Consider the following 21769-nt stretch of genomic DNA (forward strand, 5'->3'; position numbering starts at 1 on the left):
GTTCAGATAGATGATATTTCTAACTAAGATTTTCATCTAAAAGAGCACCAAGGAATTTTACATACCTAGATTGCTGTATCAGTTCATTTCCCCTTTTCAAAACATATTGTTTCTGATTGTTTCTATTAACGTTTAGTGACAACTTGTTAACATTCAGCCATTTTAATCTTGTTTAACTCATTATTAACTACTCTTTGCAGCATATCCAGACGGTCAGCTTCAAAGTAGGTATTTGTATCATCCGCAAATGAATAGGAGGAGAGTAAAGGCGATGAATTCGGTAGATCATTAATAAAAATCAAGAAGAGGAGGGGGCCAAGGATAAAATCCTGTGGAACTCTACATGTGACGTCAGGATAGTTACAGCTAAACCCATTCACAGAAACATACTGCCTCTGGTCAGATAAATAAGATCTATACCAGTCTAGAGCAGGTCCTCAGATTCCATAATTTTCAAGTTCCATTAGAAGTATAAAGCGGTTCACTGTATCAAAAGCTTTTGCATATCAAGAAATATGCCGCAACAAAATTTCCTGGTGTCAAGAGAATTTTTAATAGTTTCTGTCATGCCTATTAAAACATGATTAACAGAGTGATTTTCATGTTATACAAACTGAAACGAATATAAGATACTATGCTTATCTAGGAAGTCATATAGATTTGCTAGTTTTTCGCTCAGAGCTTCCATTTTTCTCTGAATTTCATCTTAGTTAGTAATACCATCGATACTGACAAGTCAAGGCTGATACATCTTGCGAGTTGCATTCACTTATAATTAAAAATTTATAACATCATTCAGTGACACTTAAATTATATTCACATAAGAAGACAGGTTGTGAGTTGTAATTCTCATAAAGTTGTTTTGTTGATCCGCAACGATTTGTTTAAAGGGCTCCTCCAAAGATGGACAACTGGTTACTTAAAGCTGTATTAACTGCATCAGCGGCAATTGTCTCCTGCTACCAAATATACAAAAGTCCCTGCAGGCGTTACTCTGTTTTCAAAATAACGGACAGAGGACAAAAGGCTACTGGGGGACTTATTACAACAATAAGTGCCCCATCTTTGTCATTTTGCCTTAAAGGTTGCTTGGATGTGTCCGAATGTAAATCGTTTAATTTCAAAAAAGGTTCAAAAGACAACTGCGAACTTTTGTCTTTAACAAGACTTTCAGGCACAACTTTGGCAGATGGCTGGAATCATTATGAGCCCGTACATCAAACGGTAGGTGCAAAGTTTTAGAATCACTGTTGTCAAGGTCTGGGTTTTAATGGATTCATTTGTATTTGCAAGCCTTCAAAATTTAAAAAGATTTTGTGTTGAATAAATACAGTTGAATGTTTGTTTTATTTTGATAAATGGTAAAAATGGGATGAAAACAACGATTGCAGATGAAAAGGAATATTTGACAGGATATTCAACATAATAAGCGAAGGTGCCTAGATGCACTGGGGCATTCAGTCACTGCACAAGTCAACTACAAGGCCTGATGCAAAGAGCTCGCAAACATATCCTTTGTTGTTTGCCTTACTACTATAAGTTTTTTTAAATGTGCTCAGCAGTTATAATGCAGGAGGTATTCTTGCAGTGTTACTAAAGGTGTCTACTAAAGAAAGTAGCGTTCGTTTTGGAATTCCAGTCTCAATCTAAAAACTTAATACGCATAAAACTGTTGATTCAATAATAGGAAATCACGATTTGTTGTGTTACGCAACGCAAAAACCTCAATTTTTGGACAACCCACCTTACGTAACAAGGCGCACAAGCAAAATCGAGAAAGATAAAGGTAAGGTTATCTAAATGGTAATGAAAGCTCTCAAAAAACAAATCACAACTGCAAGTTTTTAATCGATTCTTTATCATCCTGTTGGAGCATTGGTCATCCATAGCATAGAATTTGGATACATTTAAAGTGTAACAAACAGTCACAAAGCGGCTGTACTTAATTGTATCGAGCCAGTAGCCTCATTAAGGCAGATCGCCTCTTTCAAATGATGAAGGCGGCCTTTTCACTTCGTTTACAAATTGTGTATATTTTTAAAGCCGGTAGATAATAGGTGAATGGCAAGTGATATGTTTGTTTATATCCCTATTTTCCCGCGTATTCAACAGCAAGGTGAACATTGTTTTTCAAGAGATTTCTTTTCAGATATCGTTCAATAAACGCTTCTTTTCTAGGGGCCAAGACTTGATTTTTTTATACAAAGAAGATTTTTGTAATTGTAATTCAGTGCATCCCCTTTCCTTGGAGAAAATGACCAATATTGGAATTTTTAGGCCAGAGTGTGCGGTTGCCTGGAGACCAAGAAATCCCAAATATTCGAATAAACTGATTAAATAGACGAAACAAATGTACTTTCGTCCACCTCTTCAGAGAGAATCGTAATGAAAGAGGCGTCGACATAAATTTATTTGTGTTCGATAGAAAAAAAAAAGAATGAGAGAAAAGGTTCAACCCAGATCGTTACTACAGGGATGTGGGGTGTGTGACACCCCTTGGAAGAACAATAAAGGATAGCTCACCCTCTTTTTACGCAAATGGAGTCGGGGTAGCCCCCTTGTGCACAAAAGCCAGAAACGACCCTGGATTTGACGTTTCTTGAATCTATATATTGTTCTAAATGTTTTTATCAACGCTTCATTTGACCAAAGAAGTGGGCATGAATTAAAAGATACATCACCTGGCTTATGGATGTAATTTTCTAGAAGATTCTTATCTGCCATTATTATTATTATTATTTCTATTATTATTATTATAAACATCTATCATAACCGATATATTTCGTACCCCTTTTATACCGATAGGCCGCGGTGTCCTTCAGGGTGATTGCCTTAGCCCATTAACCTTCAACCTTTGCTTTAATACTTTCATCTCAGATAATAAATTCAACAAATTCGGCTTCTATACAAACTCCTTAAAACCTGTCCATTGGTTTCAGTTCGCTGACGATGCGGCAGTGGTTACTGGTCAAGAAAAAGAAAATCAAATTCTCTTAAACCACTTCTCTAGATGGTGTTCTTGGGCAAACATGCATATTCGGGTTGACAAGTGCTCAACATTTGGAATTAAAAAAATCATCTACTTCATCTGTTCAGTTTCTACCCAAACTTATTGTCAATAAAAACATAGTTCCCACTGTTGAGAAAGACAGATCTTTTAAATATCTTGGTAGATACTTCAACTTTCCTATGGATAATAGTGATCATATGTCAGAACTATTGGAAACTGTCAACTCGTTAATGTCCAGTATCGACAAATTGTCGTGTCATCCAAAGAACAAAATTATGTTATACCACCGATATGTGCTATCCAAAATTTCCTGGAAAATGACCATCGCTGATTTAAGCAAGACATGGGTGACAGAAAATCTAAACAATGTTGTTTCAAGCTTAGTTAGACAATGGCTTGAGCTGCCAATAAGTGCTTCGTCATTCCAAAATCGAAGTTTGGCATCAATCTCATTCTTCCATCTACCAAGTTTTAACAATGTCAAACAGTTATCCGCAACTCTTTAAGACTGTCCCCAAACCAAGAGATTCGCTCTTTATGGAAAGATTCTAGCACTGGTACAAACATACAATATGACGTTTATCGCAACACCAAACAAGTTCTCAAATCCATCCAAAGTGAACACGAAAACCGCATTGAAAACGTTCTTACATCTCAAGGATTTATTATCTCGTGCATCTTAAAATTTGCTTCTAAGGGAACTAATCAACTTTGGTCTAGTGTCCAGCAAAAGTTACCAAAAAACATTTACAACTTTACCATCAAATACCTAAACAACACTCTTGCCACTAGAAAAAACCTCTGCAAATGGTCAATTACTCAGTCATCAGCCTGCTCTTTCTGTCTCCAATCAGAATCATTACTTACTAATCAGAATCAAGGCGTAGTAAAATTTTTTTAGCTAATATAACAGCTAATTAAAGCCTACTATTTATACTACATTTACAAATCTTAAATTAATTACAATGAATGGATAAAATGATATAGGAAATGTACACAATTGAAAGGATGACTCATTAGATAAGAATATACAATTATTCGATGACTATTTCAAGAATCCAATCTGCGCAACGAAAGGTTTGCATAGTCTGCAGTTGCATTTTGTACCTTTCCAAGTTTTAATCTTTTTCTTAAATATTGCGAGGCTAGAAGATGTTTTAATGTCATTTGTAAGCTCTTGCCAGAGCTTGGATCCCATAAAGGTTGTACTTTCTATACCATAACAATTTGAATTCCAACGAAACTACAAAAAGAATTCCATGAAATGTGTTTTTGTTTGTTCACTTGGAGATTCAAAATCAAGGCATTATTTGCGTTGCAAGTGACTGCATGCCTAAATTCAAAATGTTTTGATGTAGAGTGGAAAATAACATTGTCTTAGAAAAAGTCATTCCGAACGCAGTGGTCATACCACAACACTACAGAACAGACATTCTGAAATCGACTGGCTTAGCATTGCATAGGTACACTGTCAAAAATTGCATAGGTCAACTCTGAATCCTATTGGTTGGCTGTACCGCTGCAGAGGCAAGCTCAACTTCTGATCTGATGAATTAAATCTCACCTATGCTCGCGCCAAAGATTGCAGAGGTAAAATACACTCTGATTGGCTTACAAGACGTTTGCATAGGTCAAACAAATAGTGATTGGCTTTCAAGGAACAGGCAAGTTTCTGGATTCAGAAATAAGAACCAGATAAATGCCTAGAATCGCCACTCGACTAATTTGTGCAGAGGCCGAAAGATAGTCAGCAAAATATATGCCCTGCCTTCTGCATGATGTTTGTATCAACGGGGGCAGATCTAGAGCGGTCATTGCTGAAAAATTTGCCAAAGAAACTCTTGATTAAAAATTTTGATAGTTTTCATTTTATTTTGTTGTTGTAAAAATCTGACTCGTGCTTTTGCATAGGTTGCTATAGTCTGGATCCGCCTCTGCGTTTGCTCAAAATGCGTAGCAAACATGAGGGAAAAGCAAATACACCAAAACAAACATTCAAAAACGACAAGGAAAGATGTGAAATGGCACATGATTATGTTCTAAACTTATAATGTTTCAGGAATATTTTCAAGAAAAGTTTTCATTTTACGTTATAGTATATCATTTGACATTTGACATTTGAAATTATAGTATCGGTACGCTTTGATACTAATCTACCTTCAATAAATCACCTGATGTCCATCTGTTTTAATTATTGCTGCCATGTAAATCTCATTTCTTGGATGAATGACGAATTCATTGAGTAGATGAGGTCTTAGCAGGTGAAGGCCAACCGACCTATGGTAACGAATCAAGACAGTGAATTGAGTCATTGATGCCCACAAGGTATTCATCAAATTCTCTCAATCGACCACCCAATAGTAAATCTAATAATGGTTCTAGCATCTACAATAATTCACTTTTCAATGTCAAAACATCTCTCTTCAGACTCGATAGGAAAGCAATGTTGATACTGATTGACAAACTTTGTAAGGTTTCAGTTTGCATAGACAACTATAGTTCATCATTATTATCCTCACTCATTACTATTGAATGAATACAATAATCAAGGCAAATAAAGCTCGTTACGCTAGGCTATCTCTGAGAAAGAAGAGTTTATACAACTGTTTAAAGTTATGAAAAGAAATACAATAGCTTACAAGAAACAGCAGCAACAACAAAAAATACAAAAAGTAGTTCTTAAAGCAGAAATGAGTACAAACATTAACAAGCAGCACAGAAGCTACAAAAATGAAATTATTATTTTTGCAAGAAAAGGTGTTGATACTTCTTATGCACTATTTCCAAGAAACTTATTGCGTTACAGCTTTAGATGGGACTCCCGTGTAGGGGCCTGGTCAGAATGTTTTTTTAGAGTAACATATGTCTTTGTAACGATACTGCCTACACTTCACCAAAAGTGAAATGGGAAAACCTTCAAAAGCGATCCAAAATTTGCATAGATAGCATATTCATATTGAATGAACATAGGAGGTCGAGTGAGAAAAGCCTTTCTGTGTCAGTTTTGGTCAGTACCAGTGTCAATGTGGTCTTTGATCTTTTATGAAAAAAATTGGATTACAAAGTAGGAGGAAATGTGCGAGAAACTAATTTTTGAAAAGAAATTTGAATTCCCTTATAACTGACATATTTTGAAGAGTGGAAATTTGGAGTTGCAGCTTAGAACCATCTTTTTCTATACACCCCTAATAGATCTGCCTATTGATATCGAGAACTCCAATCAAAAAGGCTTTTTTTATTCAGTCCGAAACTGGAGTTATAATGATTCTACACAGAAGTTAGTACAACTTTGCTTATACGGCATCGAGATAGATAGTGATAGATACAATAAAGGAGATAAGAGTAACTTTCATTAATCAATGGTATATCTTTTACAGATAACTCCTGGCTGTCTTGCTGCAGGGACATCCACTGCATGTCTCCCAGGGTATACATGTGAAGACTCGTGCGAAACAAATAGCAGATTTAAATGCATTGGTAAGAATTTGGCTGATCAGCTAAGCTTTCATAAAGTCACCAATTGGATAAGTGCTTCAGTTTACCATTAGGAAAGTAATATTTGTTTGCTCTCACGTTTAGTTTTTCTCTAGTCCTTTATCTATAAATTCTAAAAACAGTTTAAATAGAATTCAACATCTGATAAAAATTTTACAAAAGTTTATATTTCTGCACAGCAGACATATAACTAATGTTAACTTGCAATGAATTGAAAACAAAAGTGCCCAAACGTTTAATTTATTGCATAAGCTCTATTAAATGAGGGATATTTTCTATAAGTTAAACTGCACAAAAATGAAAAATTGTTTGTCAACTTTTTTGAACAAAATTATAGATTCTGTAGTTTGGTAGAAAGTCTAAACTAACATTTATATTTTCTTTTCTTTACACATCTCTTTAAAACATGAACAAACCATAATATGCACTTGACATTAAAACGAGTAATAAACACACTACTGATTAGTCCAAATACTTTTGGTATCCTGAATACAGGCAGAAGCTTTGTAAATCTAGAAAAGGGACTTTTTTCATATTTTCTTCCATAAATTTCCTTTTACATTTTATAAAGACATTGATGAATGTGCGAGCTTTCCCTGCAAAAATGGAGGAACATGTCAAAATCTTGTCAACGAATTCAAATGTATATGCAAGCCTGGATATGCTGGTGTCAGTTGTGGAAATGGTATTTTTTTTCTTATTAACTCTTTAATCAAACTTTTGCACACTTCATGGGCATGATTTACCTGCATACTAACATCAATGGCATGCACCTCGGGGTCAATTTGGGTTTATGTGAACTACTCTAAACTGCCCATTTATTATCTCGCACTGCTAGATATAGCCATACAATCTGGTAATTGACGATTTCGTCATTTTCGTCAATTTTTAAACTCATAGTATCAAGTTAGATAGAACAAAGTTTTTCAAAACTCCATTCTAGCATATTTACTGGCATTATTAGACGATAAAGAGAAGATGGGCACGTTTTAAATCCTGTTTTAAACTATCTTTAAAGCACATGATATTTGAAGGAAGGTATTCTTCCAATCTAAAGTACTTAAATAAAAACGATGTAGCATATAATATTTTACATTTTCCATAAAGAATCGTTGTAGATCTCCCCATACATTTTTAACTTTAACCCAAAGTTGTAATTTAACAAAAAATTCACACTCACAAAATTATGTTTAGACATAAACGAATGTGCCAGTGGTCCATGTTACAACGGAGGAAATTGCAATAACTACATCAATTACTACACATGCTCCTGCATCAATGGTTATTCTGGATCAAGATGCCAAACAGGTATATTTTCTTTACACAATATTTGAAGCAAATTACTTTAAAAACACTATTCGCTGACTATTAAACTAAACATAAAAAGAGGAAAAAATTTCAAATTGATATATTTTCTTGGTTTTCAATGCTTGATTTTAAAGAAAACAAAAAGAAAGTGTTGTACCTAGTAATTCATGTATATTGCTGAAAAGTTGCAAGATTAGAATATTGTCAATTTTGTCAAAGGTGCTAAGAGTTAAAAAAATTTGAACAAGAAAGAAGAATGGGCACAAAGTTTACAAATTGAGAAAAGGCAGGAAATAGCTGTTGTACTTGATGAGAACACTTTCACTTTATATTTTTAAGGGCAAAATGACCGACCAGAGAACGGAATATTATTCTTAATCATGAAATATTTAGATGATTGATCATGATTAAATGACGATTGATCGAAATTACAATTTTCTTGTAGCTCCACCACCACCACCTCCTCCACCTCCTCCACCTCCGCCTCCATCGGGTGGATGGTGGTAAAAAAGGAAGTAAATCTATTGAGAGTATCAAAAACATTGAATGGAAAACCTTCAGCTACAACAATATCAACATGGATTATTTAAAGTTTTTGATACAGGAAAAGTAGATAAATTTTAATTAACTGACAGCATAAGAGGAACGAGCATTATTAGGCAATGATGAAAATCGACGTTTTCAAATCTGTTCGAAAGAATATGAGGATATTGTAATAAGAAAACCTGTTTAGCATAAAACATAAGAAAAATTGAGCCTAAAACAATGAAAATTTCAAACTTACCTTATAGAAAACAAAGGAATCCCTCCTGTAATGTAAGTGATACAAACTGAACTAGATTCTTCTGTTTGAGTCGCAACTAGGTTGCAAAGGTTAAAGTGTAAAGGTTAAAAGGTTAAAGTGTATATATTTACAAATTGCTTCAGAGACTATCTGTCATGATTTTATCTGCATCAAAACGTAGCACCTTTATATGTAATAAAACAACACGACGTCCGTGTCAAAATCTTAATTAGTACTGATATCTGTTTTTGTCAATCAGCATAAAGGCAATAATTATTTCGTTGTAAGTTATCAAAAGCATCAATTTTTTTTAATTTTCTTGATAACAAGTTAAATCAGATGTCTCATTGTTTTTCTTCCATTATCAAGGCATCGGTGTGATTAAAAATTATTCTCAAGCTATGAACACGAAGAAAGTTTCACATTCATACTATTTTTACTATGAACATGAAAAAGTTGCATTTTCAAAAATAAGAAACCTTTTATTGTTAAAACTGAATTCAAATGAACGTGTTGCAGTTTCCATCAGTTCAATGAATACTTCCTCTGGGAATGGTTGGCTTTGACTGAGGTATTTTAGAGCAACCATATCATTGAAGTTTGCCTTTATGCCTTATATGCCATATACATTTCAGCATAAATTAAAAAAAGATTGGACTTATACTGTAATGCGAGAGAACAGTGCATCATGTGTTCCTGATTGTAGTAGGCTCTGAATGGCCACAGGACCATTTGCTACCACAACTGACTTTTAATTGGCTCCATACAACGCCATTATTTTGAGTGCTGCATGAATAATTAGCCCAGTCAAGAAACAGCCACCAGGAAAATCAAATTCACTATTCATCACTTGTGAATACCATCAAACTCATCAAACGAATAATAAAACTCAGTAGTACTTTCCATAACAAACACACGCCTCTTGTGTTTCTTTTAAGCACCTGCCAGCAAGTTTTCACCCTACTCTTGCAAAATTAGAATTAAATTATCCACACGAAGCAATTTTCAAGTTCTGCACAGCAAAAAAAACTGTTCTCAGTTATGACTTTCTCGAGTTACGTAGTGTTTTGTGCCTGTACAGAAATTAGCAAAAACATCAGTGGTATCCTCCCCTGCTGCTATTTGAATTTAGTTACAGGTACTCATACAGATTCTTAGTAGTAATTTTGTCAATGAAGCTGTGTATGGTTAATAACGGAGGCAATCTCATTGAAGTAATAAAAGCAATCATTAATTAAGGCTGTTGACGCTGTAACATTTCATTTTGCTGTCAATGCATTAGGATGGTTACCTTAACCATCTTCGTGCTTTTTTCATTGGTATGCATGGATAAAGGAAGTTATGATATACACAGAAGCCCTTGTCGAAGACATGCCATTTTTAAAATAACAGATAAAGGTAAAAAAGTCGCTGACCAGCTGATTGCAGTACACAGTTCGAAATCTCTAGCATCTTGCCTTAAAAACTGCCTAGATGTTTCGAATTGCAAGTCATTCAATTTCAAACCAAATGCTTTGCAAAACGACTGTGAGCTTTTGGAATCAACACGAGCTTCTGGATCTTTAGTTGGTGCTGATGGCTGGAACCATTATGAACCAGTTAGTCAATCGGTGAGTTCCTTAAACATGTTACTAATGCTTTGTTATGCAAAAAGACCAGGGACGGTGCTAGAAAAATTTCTCAAGAATTGTGTCCGGTGCCAGGTTGCCTAGTAGGAGATTATATCAAACAGAGGCAAATTCCGATGACGACAATTGAAGGAACCCTCTCGCCCGTTTATTAATTCTTAAAAATCTGTCTTAGGCTCAATCGACGTCATTTTAGGTACAATACTGTTACTTTTGTGTTTCTTGCTTACATTCACCATCGTGAAATTTTTTATCAATGGACTTTTTTAATGTCGACCTGTGTTTAAAACCCCCACCTTTTGTTCCAAGCCTAAGAGTACTGAATACCGTCTTGTAATATTGTAGTTATAGCGGCAGTCTAAAGCAACATCATAATGAAATAAAAATAAAAATTAGTTTGTATATCTCGTTTCGTTTGAAAACATAAGGATCTCAGCGATGGAATAGTACAGGCGCGCAAGGCTGTATGTAGAAGATTTTCGGAAATGGGACAATGGTCAAAAAGATTCAGGGATAGACTTTCCTGATAAAACTTTGACTGATATAACGCCATATGCAACATCACAAAACTCTCTTCATTCAATCATTAAACAGGAAAGGAACCATTTGTACCTAGATAGCATAGGTTTCTGCCTGCTTCCAGATCATTTCGGCAGGACTTATAAACAAGCAGGCGATAAAGTTGCTATCAGAGAAGGCATCATTGTTATCGCGGAAGATTTGGGAGATTTTCGAATTTTGATGCTTACAATTGGCTGGAAAATGCACTCATTGAAGCAATTTTTAACACCTTAAAATATAACCTTACTCCTGGTGTCGTTGTTAAGCCTGACATTCATACAACATTTATAAGACGGCAACAACTTGACAATGCATTGCCGATTATTCTCCTCAGCAAGCTCGAATCATTGGGCGGATAAATTATGAAAATGCAGATCCGGTCAAGAAGCGTTTCTTGCTTCGAATACACTGTAATATCCACTTCTTTTAACTTATGTGAGAAGGTTAGAGAAAGAGCGCCGTTCGAAACGAAAACATAGATTCTAGGCTAAGGAAATTAAATATTTACCACCACCGCCAGATATCTGACCAGGAGAACATTTGGGTAGGTAGATTTTTAGCGTGCAGAACAGAACAGTTTGAGTCCCATTCATCAGAATTTCATCAATAATGTTATCCTGTTGCTGTGCCAGTTTCCAACGAGTTGACATGGTGATTGATAATAATTTTGATTCGCTAGCGCGGGTCATGTGATTGCAAGGAGCCGCTGAAGTAGTTTCCACTAAACAAAGGAAGCGCCTATGTTGCCTAATTTCTGTATCATTGTTAGTGATGTGGACGCGTTTCCGTCCTAGGGACGGTGATGCTACAGGGATGCTTACGTAGACATGAAAACGTTTTTAAATGAGTTACGATGTCCACGTAATGTCGCCGAATCCCCGTCAACATAAAAAATTTGAGATTTCTGCAACTCTTAAAAATACCCCGATAAATCGCCATCGTGTACCCGTTGATGCAGGGAAATTTTTCATGAAAAACTATTTTGGGAATTATGAATAAAAGAGTCGATAAACAGTCAAATAAAGTTGTTGAAAGAGTGAATTTGCATCACCGCTTGCCCTACAACTACCTCTAATTATTTCTATTAACTCCAAGAGTTAATCGTTATTAACTCCAGAAAATCCTGCAGCATTGTAATGTGGTAATGTGGCGTTTGGCTTTTACTGGCTTTAATTTGCCAACTGACAGAAAAAATATGAATGTGCCGAGGAACGAAGAGAATCAGATCGAATTGAAAATTAAAGATCCAAATATTTAATCGATTATCGTTGATTTCTTAACCGAAGCCTACCACAAAATTTGCTGAGTAACCAATAGAAATGCAGTGTCTGCGAGGAAATTGTCACTTCATGAATTTTGGGGGGTGTCACCCTCACATCCCATGTAGCGCCGCCTCTGAAAACGTAATGGGTAAATGCTCCGAATGGATTTCAGCGCTATTACCTATAAATCAACCATGACGGAAATTTAAAATATTTCATTCCACGTAAATGGATTTTATGCAAAGTTTTTGTTAGGATAGAATTCTAGAATAAGATTGCGGACCATCTCATCTTCTTCCACTATAATTATCATTTTTCAAGAACCAAAAGCTTATATTAATGTCAACTTAGAATCTCATGAAGGTATTCTTCTCACCAAAATAAGGAACACCTTAAAATGAGCGCTTTTTTAAAACATTACAATCTGAATGACGTCGTTTACTTCCTAAAGTAAAATCAGATGCAAAAATTGATTGGCTATTGGGCATGCCTATGGAAACTTTTACATTTCAGATTAACCTTTACGAAATGTGAAAGTAAAAGTTCAATTTGAAATAAAGTGAATAGATTATGGCAATGTAAGTGCTTACATTTGAAATCAATATTTAGTCAGCGAACCAGCGAACCAGCGAACCAGCGAACCAGCGAACCAGCGAACCAGCGAACCAGCGAACCAGCGAACCAGCGAACCAGCGAACCAGCTAAAGCAACAAGTGCACCATCTTGGCCTATATAAATGCCCCAATTGCTTCCCTTTCTATGACACATTTGTAGTCTTCTCAAAATTTTTGCGATATATTTGTCTATTAGGGCAAGAAAATCTTATAGAAATTAATGGTGCACAAAGCTGTAATATCAAAGAGTGTGACGTCATCTAAAATCCAATTTCAGAATTTCTAAATTTTGACCACATCATCTGAAAGACCGGCAAAATATACCTCACAACATTGTATTGTATTGTATTGTAGATTATTTAAAGTAAGTTTCTACAATAGTGAACATACACTTATTAAGACTAACATGAAGCAATTTCAAGGATTGCATAAGACAGGTCATTTACTGCAAAATGAGCATGCGCACTTGTTTTCAAGGAACCAAGTTTTGATCAAATTCTTAAATTGTCTAGTATTTTGTGCTGTCTTTATTGATTCCGGGAGTGAATTCCAGATTTTAGGCCCTTGAAAACTTAATGATCTGATACCATTATTGGTAGTTCTGGCTTTTGGAATGTCAAGGGGGTTTTGAGTCGAAGGTTATGACCTGTTGTTTTGGGTACAAAATAGTCTTTCATGAAAACAGGATTAAGGTTGTTAAGTGTTTTATAAACTTCGAGCGCTAAAATTCTATTCTAACTGATTGGACATGTATGGTAGTTTCTTTTGAGTTAGCAAGTAAATCTTTGTAAGAAGATGAATAGTCCGAATAGGCTAGTCTTAACGCCCTCTCGTTAAAGACATTGAGTCATGATAAAATGGATTGGGTATACCCAAAATGCCAAAATCCGCTGAGTCACGATTTTCATAACTGCGATGCTATTGGTTGACCTCAAACTGGTCACATGAACTCACCTCGTACTGATAAACAAAACAGTTTCCATCAAAAGCAAGTTGTCAACAACGGATGCCAATATCACGTGAAACAGCAACGATCACGCCGAAACCAAATGACCCCCTATAGGGAAGGCCTATATTCCATGACTCAATGCCTTTAATTTTCTCTAGCTTACCCTGACTTCCTTTACCACATAGCATCCATATCAATAGACAATAATTGAAGTGACATAGTATAAATGAATTCATAATTAACTATTTTCATAAATATATTAACATTCAAAAGCAGTTAGATATATTGAAAATTGGGCGAAATACGCCCAATGAAAGATTTCAAATTTCCTAACGGATTGCTGTTATTCTGACCAAATCACAGAGTGGCCATATTTGCTACACATTAAACTTGTTTTGAACATTTAGAAGTGTTTGGTAATATCCTTTCAGGATATTTGGTTAAAAATTGAAAAACTCTAAAACAAAATTTCTATGATGTCATCACTTCGGTACTATATTATCCCTTTATCAACAGCACTAATGACAAAATGACGGCCCGTATTTATGGAAATGACGACTTATATTTTCAATGTGTGAATAAATAAAAAGGTCAAGATAGCAGGCTGCTCGACGGACTCCGAAGGAGCTTATGCTGCGAAAAATCGATTAAAATATAGCAAATAAGAAACACCGCAATGCGACGAGAATGAGCAACAAAAAATACACACAAATACACAAATATATTTCCAATATGAACATTTATTCAAAAATTTAAGTGCAATATAAGGTCACTCACCAATTTTCAACTGAATTTTCTAATAATTTGTAGGTAACTCCTGGCTGTCAGGTGCTGAGTGTGGACTCTACAGCATGTGCAGCTGGCTATATATGTCAGGACGTGTGTGAGAAGAACAGACGGTTCAAATGTATTGGTAAGAATCTGCCATTTTGAATCAGTGTTTTTAACAATTAAAAAGCTAATTAAAAGATTTGGAACGCATATCATTCACATCATAATCAGTTATAAATCATGAATTTTTTTGAGCATTCAGCAATTTTTTATGTTAAATATTGACTAATTATATCACAAACAATTGCAATGGATTATTTAAAGTTCAAACATAAGCTGACGTCACAAAAAAGTAATGAAAATTTTACTTTGTTTATTGATACAGATATAAACGAATGTGCAAGCAATCCTTGTTATAATGGAGGAACATGCAACAATAATATCAATCATTATTCCTGTTCTTGCAAAAATAGCTATACCGGAACGAGATGCGAGACAGGTAGCGATGCACATATTTCATGTCAATTTTCTGTGCAAGATAGATATCAAATGATATTTGTTGTGATCATTTTTTCCAATTAGTTTGTACTTAGATGTTATTTTTCTGTATATGACTCAAGGAAACTCACAGAAAATTTCTTACTTTTGGCAGTAAAAGCCAAGCAAAACGCGTCTAACTTACCAAGAGGTTTTCTCAAAGCGATTATTTTATAAAATATTTAGAGAGTTTGCTCCTTTAAATAATCCCATTTGTACATTACTAGCTTTATTTCTCTACTTTTTTCTTTGTTTATCGAATTGACTTCCTTTCCTTTAATGTTAATATAATTGAACTTTATTTTACATGGCTCATACTTTTAAAGCTTACCTGAAGTAGTTAAGTGTGTGATGGAGTCTATTAATATTTTTTTATTGATACAGATATCAACGAATGTGCAAGCAGTCCTTGCTATTATGGAGGGATATGCAGCGATAACATCAATCATTATTCCTGTTCTTGCGTGAATGGTTACACCGGAACAAGATGCGAGACAGGTAATGATACACATATCTTGGATCGATTTTCTGAGCAAGATAGATATCAAATTATATTTGATATGACGAATTTTTCAAAATAGTCTATACTTAAATTGTTTTTTTTCTTTCGAGGACTCAAAACAACTTAAAGACTATTTCATAATTTTGCAACTACAAATAAAACAAAACGTGTCTAATTCACTAATGGGGTGCTCTATCGTCGATTAGCTTATAAAATATAGAGAGTTCGCTTCTTCAAATAATTCCTTGTATACGATACTAACCTTTTCTCTACCTAGTATTTGTTCGTTGAATTTAAGTAATATCCTGTAAAATTTATAAAATTAAACTTCCTTTTACATTATTCATACTTTTAAAGCTTGAGTCCTAAAGGTAAGAAATGAACTTTTTGTTTTTGTTGTTGATACAGATATCAACGAATGTGCAAGCAATCCTTGCTATAATGGAGGAAGATGCAATAATTATGTCAATTATTATTCCTGTTCTTGTGCAAACGGTTACACCGGAACAAGATGCCAGACAGGTAGTGATGCAAATAATTTTAATTGAATTTTTGTGCAAGATAGATATCAAATGATATTTGATATGAAGATTTTTTCAAATTAGGCTAAATTTAGATTGCCTTTATCTTTGGAGGACCCAAAACAACTTACAGACCAGGGCCGTAGAAAGCGGAAAGGGGCTGGGGAACTAGACCCACTCATAATTGTCATGGTGTTTCATACTTTCTTTATAACAATGTCCTGAATGGGAGCAAAACAATGGGCAGCCCCCACCCTCCCCTCTTCACAATATGAATTTTGTTCCTACTGCTCTTTCGCGCAAAATTTCATGCCTTTGGCAGTACAAACTAAACCAACCATGTCTACTAGGGGTGCTTTCTCCTCAACTAGTTTATAAAATACTGAGAGAGTTTGCTCCTTTAAATATTTCCCTGTGTACAATACTAGCTTGATTTTCTACGCTGTATTTTTATGTTGAATTGAATTCACTTTCAGTAAAGTTTATATAATTTAACTTCCTTTTATACTGTTCATACTTTTTAACTTTTTAACTTTTTGCTTACCTGAAGTGGATTAGTGTGTAATTGAGTGTTACAAATATGTAATGAAATTTATGCTTTTTTTGATACAGATATCAACGAATGTGCAAGCAATCCTTGCTATAATGGAGGGGGATGCAACAATTATGTCAATTATTATTCCTGTTCTTGCATAAATGGTTACACCGGAACAAGATGCGAGACAGGTAGCGATGCACATAGTTTCAATCTATTTTTTGTGCATAATAGATATCAAATAATATTTTTTATCTTGGACTTGAAATATAAATAAAAGCAAAGGCTTTTTAGAAACACTACTTGACAACAATTGCTACAAAAAGGTTCTTGCTACTAGTGAGAAAAAGTCATATTTCTAGCCAGCTTCATCTAGCGCAATTAGCATTAAGTACCAAAAATTTTGGTGCAATTTTCTTTCGATAAAGTAGGGGAGACAGAAATTAATCTCACAAAAGTTTTTCTCTTCCACAGAAATTTTTAAACCTGTTACTGAAATTTTCATTGAATTTTCTAAAATATGACTGCAGATTTTCCCCTTTACGCTAACGGTCGCCGTTATTCCAGAAAGACAAAAAAAGAAATTCAACTGATTTTGTTGTGAATAGTAGCTACTAGTATGGTGATATCTTCAATAGGAATTAAATTCTGTTTCCAGTTATATTTAAGACGGGGGTGAGCGCCGATCATTTTTGCCCCTTTATGCAGAGCAGCTAACAGTCAGTATAAACCCCTTTTTTCCAGAAAAAACGAGAAATGATATTTAACTGATTTTTGTTGTAAATGGTAGCTACTAGTATGGTAATATCTTCAATAGGAATTAGATTCTGTTTCCAAAAATGGTTGAGACGACTGGGCAGTTTTTCGAATCTTCAACCTACGCGCAAACCCGAATCTGAATTTGAATCAGATTTTGAATCTGACTCTGCAGAAACGGAAGTAAAAACATCAATGGACTTAAGCCGGGCGAGCAGCACATTTAGGTTTGGCGATTGAAACGGGAGTCGCAGCAAACAGGTCCAGGTGCTGGATGCTGCACCAAATTAAATTTAGTTCTTCACATGAGAAGCTCAACGTTTGGAAAGAGCCTAAGACAGACACTGTCGGTTGTAGTATATAATTCCAACAATATTGGAATTTCTATTTGGATGTGGCCAAGGTCGAGTTCAGATTGAAAGCGGAAAAGCAAAAAAAATCATTTTATTATATATTAACTTATCTTAAATATTCTTATTTCTGACAATGACGACAACATGAATAAAACGTCAAGTTTCATTTTAGCATGTTGCAGATAATCTAGTTCCTTTTTCGAATTTTCTTCGTCTTGAATCGCCTATTTTCAAAAGTCACCCTCCATATGTAAAGCCTTTAGTTGTTGCTCTGTGACCAAATGTTATATGGGACAGGGCCAGTAAAACCAGGGGGTGGGGAGCCATGCCCCCACTATTGCCCAGAGAAAAGTAAGGTATTTTAGAAAAAAGGAGAATGAGATGTAGTCGATAATTCTGTAGGTTATTGTGCTTATTATTCCTTTCAATATCCTCTTGTTTAGTTTGTTTTTACACAAAAGACAGAAGGAAAATTTAACACGGGAATTTGCTTGAAGAAAGCGGTAGTTTTCCAAGTTTTACAACGAGCAACAACTTGGCTTAGAAAATAGATCAAGAAACCTGATCCAGAATACCTTGGCGCTAAAACAAATAAAAGAGATTTGCATTTTCTATGGCCTAAAAATGGCTTACAAGGTCTATTATTTAACCGACAAACTCTCAAAGACGCGTTAAAATAGAAAAATTAGGTGTGGAAGGAAAAGAAACCGCTCGGAAAAATTTTTTCGAGATTAGAATGAGATAAACTAATAATCAACAGACTTGTTCTTTGCAAGTATCGTCAAAAACACTTAGAAGTTTGATTTTATCGATAATCGATTTATGCTAAGAAAAGGGAAACATCCCAATTAAAAAACTGCAAACAAATATTTCGTGGTAGAATGATGGAGGTAGAAAGAAAAAATATCTTTTCTTTGAAAATCTAGACGTAAATGTAAATTCTGATAAAACTCATTTTGACCAGCTAAGTTTGAAAGTTTTTCAAATCTACAGTCGTTCTTTGTTAAAAGCACTTAATTCCCGGAAATGTTAAGATCAGATTTTAAAATAACCCAACAGTACAAAATTTTTTAATCTTTGATTATTAGATTGTAGGTCTTCAATTGATATTTATTCGAATGTTCATTCATTTTTAGTCCCCATCCTAATTCGGTTCTTTGCTTGATTTTTTGCAGCTATAACTTTGCAGCTATAAATAAGTTATTCTATAGCTTTGCAAGACCTTCCAAGTTTCATGTCAATATTAGAATGAGTGAATCTATAGATCAAAGCGATGAAAACACAAAGCCTATCATAACAGGCTTTGTGTGAGGTTTTCTGAAATCTTTACAGCCTTTGAATGTTCGAATAAATTGTTTATAGCATCAAACCATTAAATTCGTTACGATTTCGACTTCTGCGCGTGCTAAGAAAATTAGGCATTTTCATAGCAGTGTTGCTTATAGAGAAGAATTGCTTTTCGGTAAAGGAGAGACAAAACGAGATAGAACCCCAAAGCCAGTTGCGGCTCGTGCATCGAGGCTAGTAGGGTTCAGCCCCACCAAAGATTTCCAAGAATGAGCTCTAGATTTACTTTCTTCAATAAAATAAACATCCGATATAATTTTGGCATGTTCACTACTTTCTATTTTCCTTATGAGCCCATTCTCTAGTTTGTTTAGGTCCCGCGTCTCTTTTGAAAACCAGGCAAAACGTGTATCATAAACTGTCTACTGATTTCTGGGGCTAGCCCCAGACTAGGAGAGAATGCACCTATCAAGTACTTCTTATGGCCCTATTATTCAAATAAAAACTGCCTTCTGATTGGCTTAATCTACACCAATCTGCATTCTTCGGGGCTAGTTCAAGCTAGCATCTATCAAGAGCCGTTCTTAAACCATGCTGGCTGGTAGATTCATGTTAATTAGGGTGGGGTTACAGAACGTTCTCTTCCAATTATGTAACAAAGTCCTGATTCGGCCATTCACGCTATAGACTCTTTCATGGAAGCAGTGTTGTATAATATCCAAGAGGGTATCCAAGCAGCATCATTTTTTTGTCTCCCTATTTGCAATGCGCAGGAGGAGCCTACCTTCTGGATCATTCACAGCTATACACTCACGTTTGCTGTTATTTAAGTTCAAAGAAAGAAGCATGTGACTGTGAAAAGTCTATTTACATCAGCTAATATAAAGCAGTTTTCTTAAATTTTACAATCAAAATACAGATAATTGAAGATTCTTGTCCATTTGTAGCGTTTTTGAGCCGCCCAACCTACTAACCACTGCACCCATGCCTTTGAGAAACTTAATAAATTCTATCTTATTCGTATTAGTGTTTTGATTATATATCGTATCAATTGAAATAATCCCAATAATCAAACCAATAATTGTCATTACTTTGCAGCTCCACCACCTCCACCTCCGCCACCTCCACCACCGCCGCCACCACCAAAACCTTGGTGGAGCAAACGAAAGTAGAATTCAAGTGCACAAAAGATCTGAAGAGGTTGTCAAGATAAGTTTACTGATGCACAAAGACAATAAAATTTTCGAATAATTCGCTCTTGAACTGTTTTTACAGACTGGGAGATCGAAAAAAAATCATGAAATTACAATAGTTCGCTAAGATATGAACAATTTATCGACAATGGACACAAAGACCCCGTTTACACGAGAGTGGATCCGATCCGGATCGGATCCAAAAGAGTACGGATAGGCCTTGCGTTGACACGGGAACTATCCGATCACTTTTAGGATCGGATTTCAGAGGTGATCCCGTATGGATCCGATGCGGACCGGATCCCGTGTAAATCACGGGTGGGTGGATCTGGTCCAGATCGGATCCGTCTATGTTTTTTGCCGAAAGTGAGACAGAATATTTTTCAATTCAAGGTAGTTTGAATATGTAATCTGTGGCTCTTTGGCGCCAGAAAACCGAACATAAACAAACTACTGTGTTGAAGAATTATTACGAAGCTTTGATGATATGTCATCGTACTTTGTCCTCATATTTTCTCAATCCTGTCCCCATGCAAGCTTTGCAGCTTTTAGTCCAATACTACTTGTAAAAGTAGCGCAGCTTCTTCTTCAGTCCACGAAAACTGCCCCGTTTTAGCGTTACCTCCTTCCATGTTCAGGTTGAACTGTGTTTTGATCACGCACGAAGTTCTGAAAACGTCATATGCCCGCAAATTTTCGAAAAACGCATGCGCGTAACCAATTGAATTCATCTGGATCCGTTCCCGTGTAAACGCAAATGGTTCTGGATCGGATCCCATGTAAACGCATCGCCATTTTAGGAATCGGATCCAAAAGTATCCGGATACTTTTGGATCCGATCTTGTCCAGGTCTCGTGTAAACGGGGTCAAAAACTTATCTTCAAACATTTTTTGTTCAATGTTGGACATAATGAAATGTTTTTCGATTAGCTGCATACATTTGCCTACAATCTAACCAAAAACGCAATCTTCGTGCTGTTTTTGAAAGGCAATTAGCCATTTAGACATCAAAGCCAGAACATTTCCTCACTTTGATAACCAGAGCCATGTAAATTTGCGAGCGGAAATAGAAGAGAGGAGCAAAGAATCGAAAAAACTTCTGCTTCCGAACCAGAATATATTTGGTTTTTTTAATCAGGGTAAGTTGCATTCAGGAAAACTTAAGAATAAAACCAGTTTGAAAGGATAGCGATGAACTTCTTGCTCAACAAAAATCATTTTGTAGGACAGTATAATTGAAACATCTGGAGTATCAGGGTGTAATATGCTTTAATGCTTGTCTACATCTTCTTAGGGAGACGACACTTGAATAACAATTAAGAAGAAATTTGAGCTTTACTTTTTATTAATTAAAAATATCCCAATTGCTATTTCCCCTCTTTTAGAATGAAAAATAGGATCAGGTGAATTTCAATATTGATTGCAACAAGCAACAGTATTTTATTTGCGTTTGGAGCATAATTCTTCATATCTGGTGTACAACAGGTACAAAATGCTAAACGACATTGATTATTTAACAGAAAAGTATAAATGTGTCACAGGTCCCGCGCAAACGAGGGGATCAAGGGGGCCATGGTCTCCAATTTTTCACTAACTAAAAGATCTAAATAACCTTAAACCATTTGTAGATAGGCTTGTAGATTACAACAAATACATTGAGCCAAAATTCACAAGCAAAACAACGTAAACTATTTTTTACCACG

The 21769-nt window shown here is 35.3% G+C and overlaps 2 protein-coding genes across 3 annotated transcripts; both read left to right on the forward strand.

Annotated features, from left to right (window-relative positions):
- The first annotated feature begins 890 nt into the window (after positions 1-890).
- On the forward strand, positions 891-8914 carry LOC148958200 (uncharacterized). The gene is made up of 5 exons (XM_089113116.1): positions 891-1224; positions 6388-6487; positions 7077-7190; positions 7700-7813; positions 8259-8914. Exons 1-5 carry the CDS (start codon positions 904-906, stop codon positions 8318-8320), a joined length of 711 nt encoding a protein of 236 aa, XP_088969242.1. The 5' UTR covers positions 891-903; the 3' UTR covers positions 8321-8914.
- Positions 8915-9756: 842 nt separating this feature from the next.
- LOC135682103 (uncharacterized) lies at positions 9757-21740 on the forward strand. Of its 2 annotated transcripts, XM_089113108.1 has the most exons (7): positions 9757-10207; positions 14422-14524; positions 14768-14881; positions 15304-15417; positions 15830-15943; positions 16555-16668; positions 19972-21740. In XM_089113108.1, the coding sequence occupies exons 1-7, from the start codon at positions 9881-9883 to the stop codon at positions 20043-20045; spliced, it is 960 nt and encodes a 319-aa protein (XP_088969234.1). In that variant the 5' UTR covers positions 9757-9880; the 3' UTR covers positions 20046-21740. The 2 variants fall into 2 exon arrangements, with proteins under 2 accessions (XP_088969234.1, XP_088969233.1); XM_089113107.1 differs by lacking the exon at positions 19972-21740 and having other exon boundaries at positions 16555-19963.
- Positions 21741-21769: the final 29 nt, after the last annotated feature.

This window comes from Rhopilema esculentum, chromosome 16, assembly GCF_057945365.1.
Source record: "Rhopilema esculentum isolate cy_ngs chromosome 16, ASM5794536v1, whole genome shotgun sequence".
Taxonomy (NCBI): Eukaryota; Metazoa; Cnidaria; class Scyphozoa; order Rhizostomeae; family Rhizostomatidae; genus Rhopilema; species Rhopilema esculentum.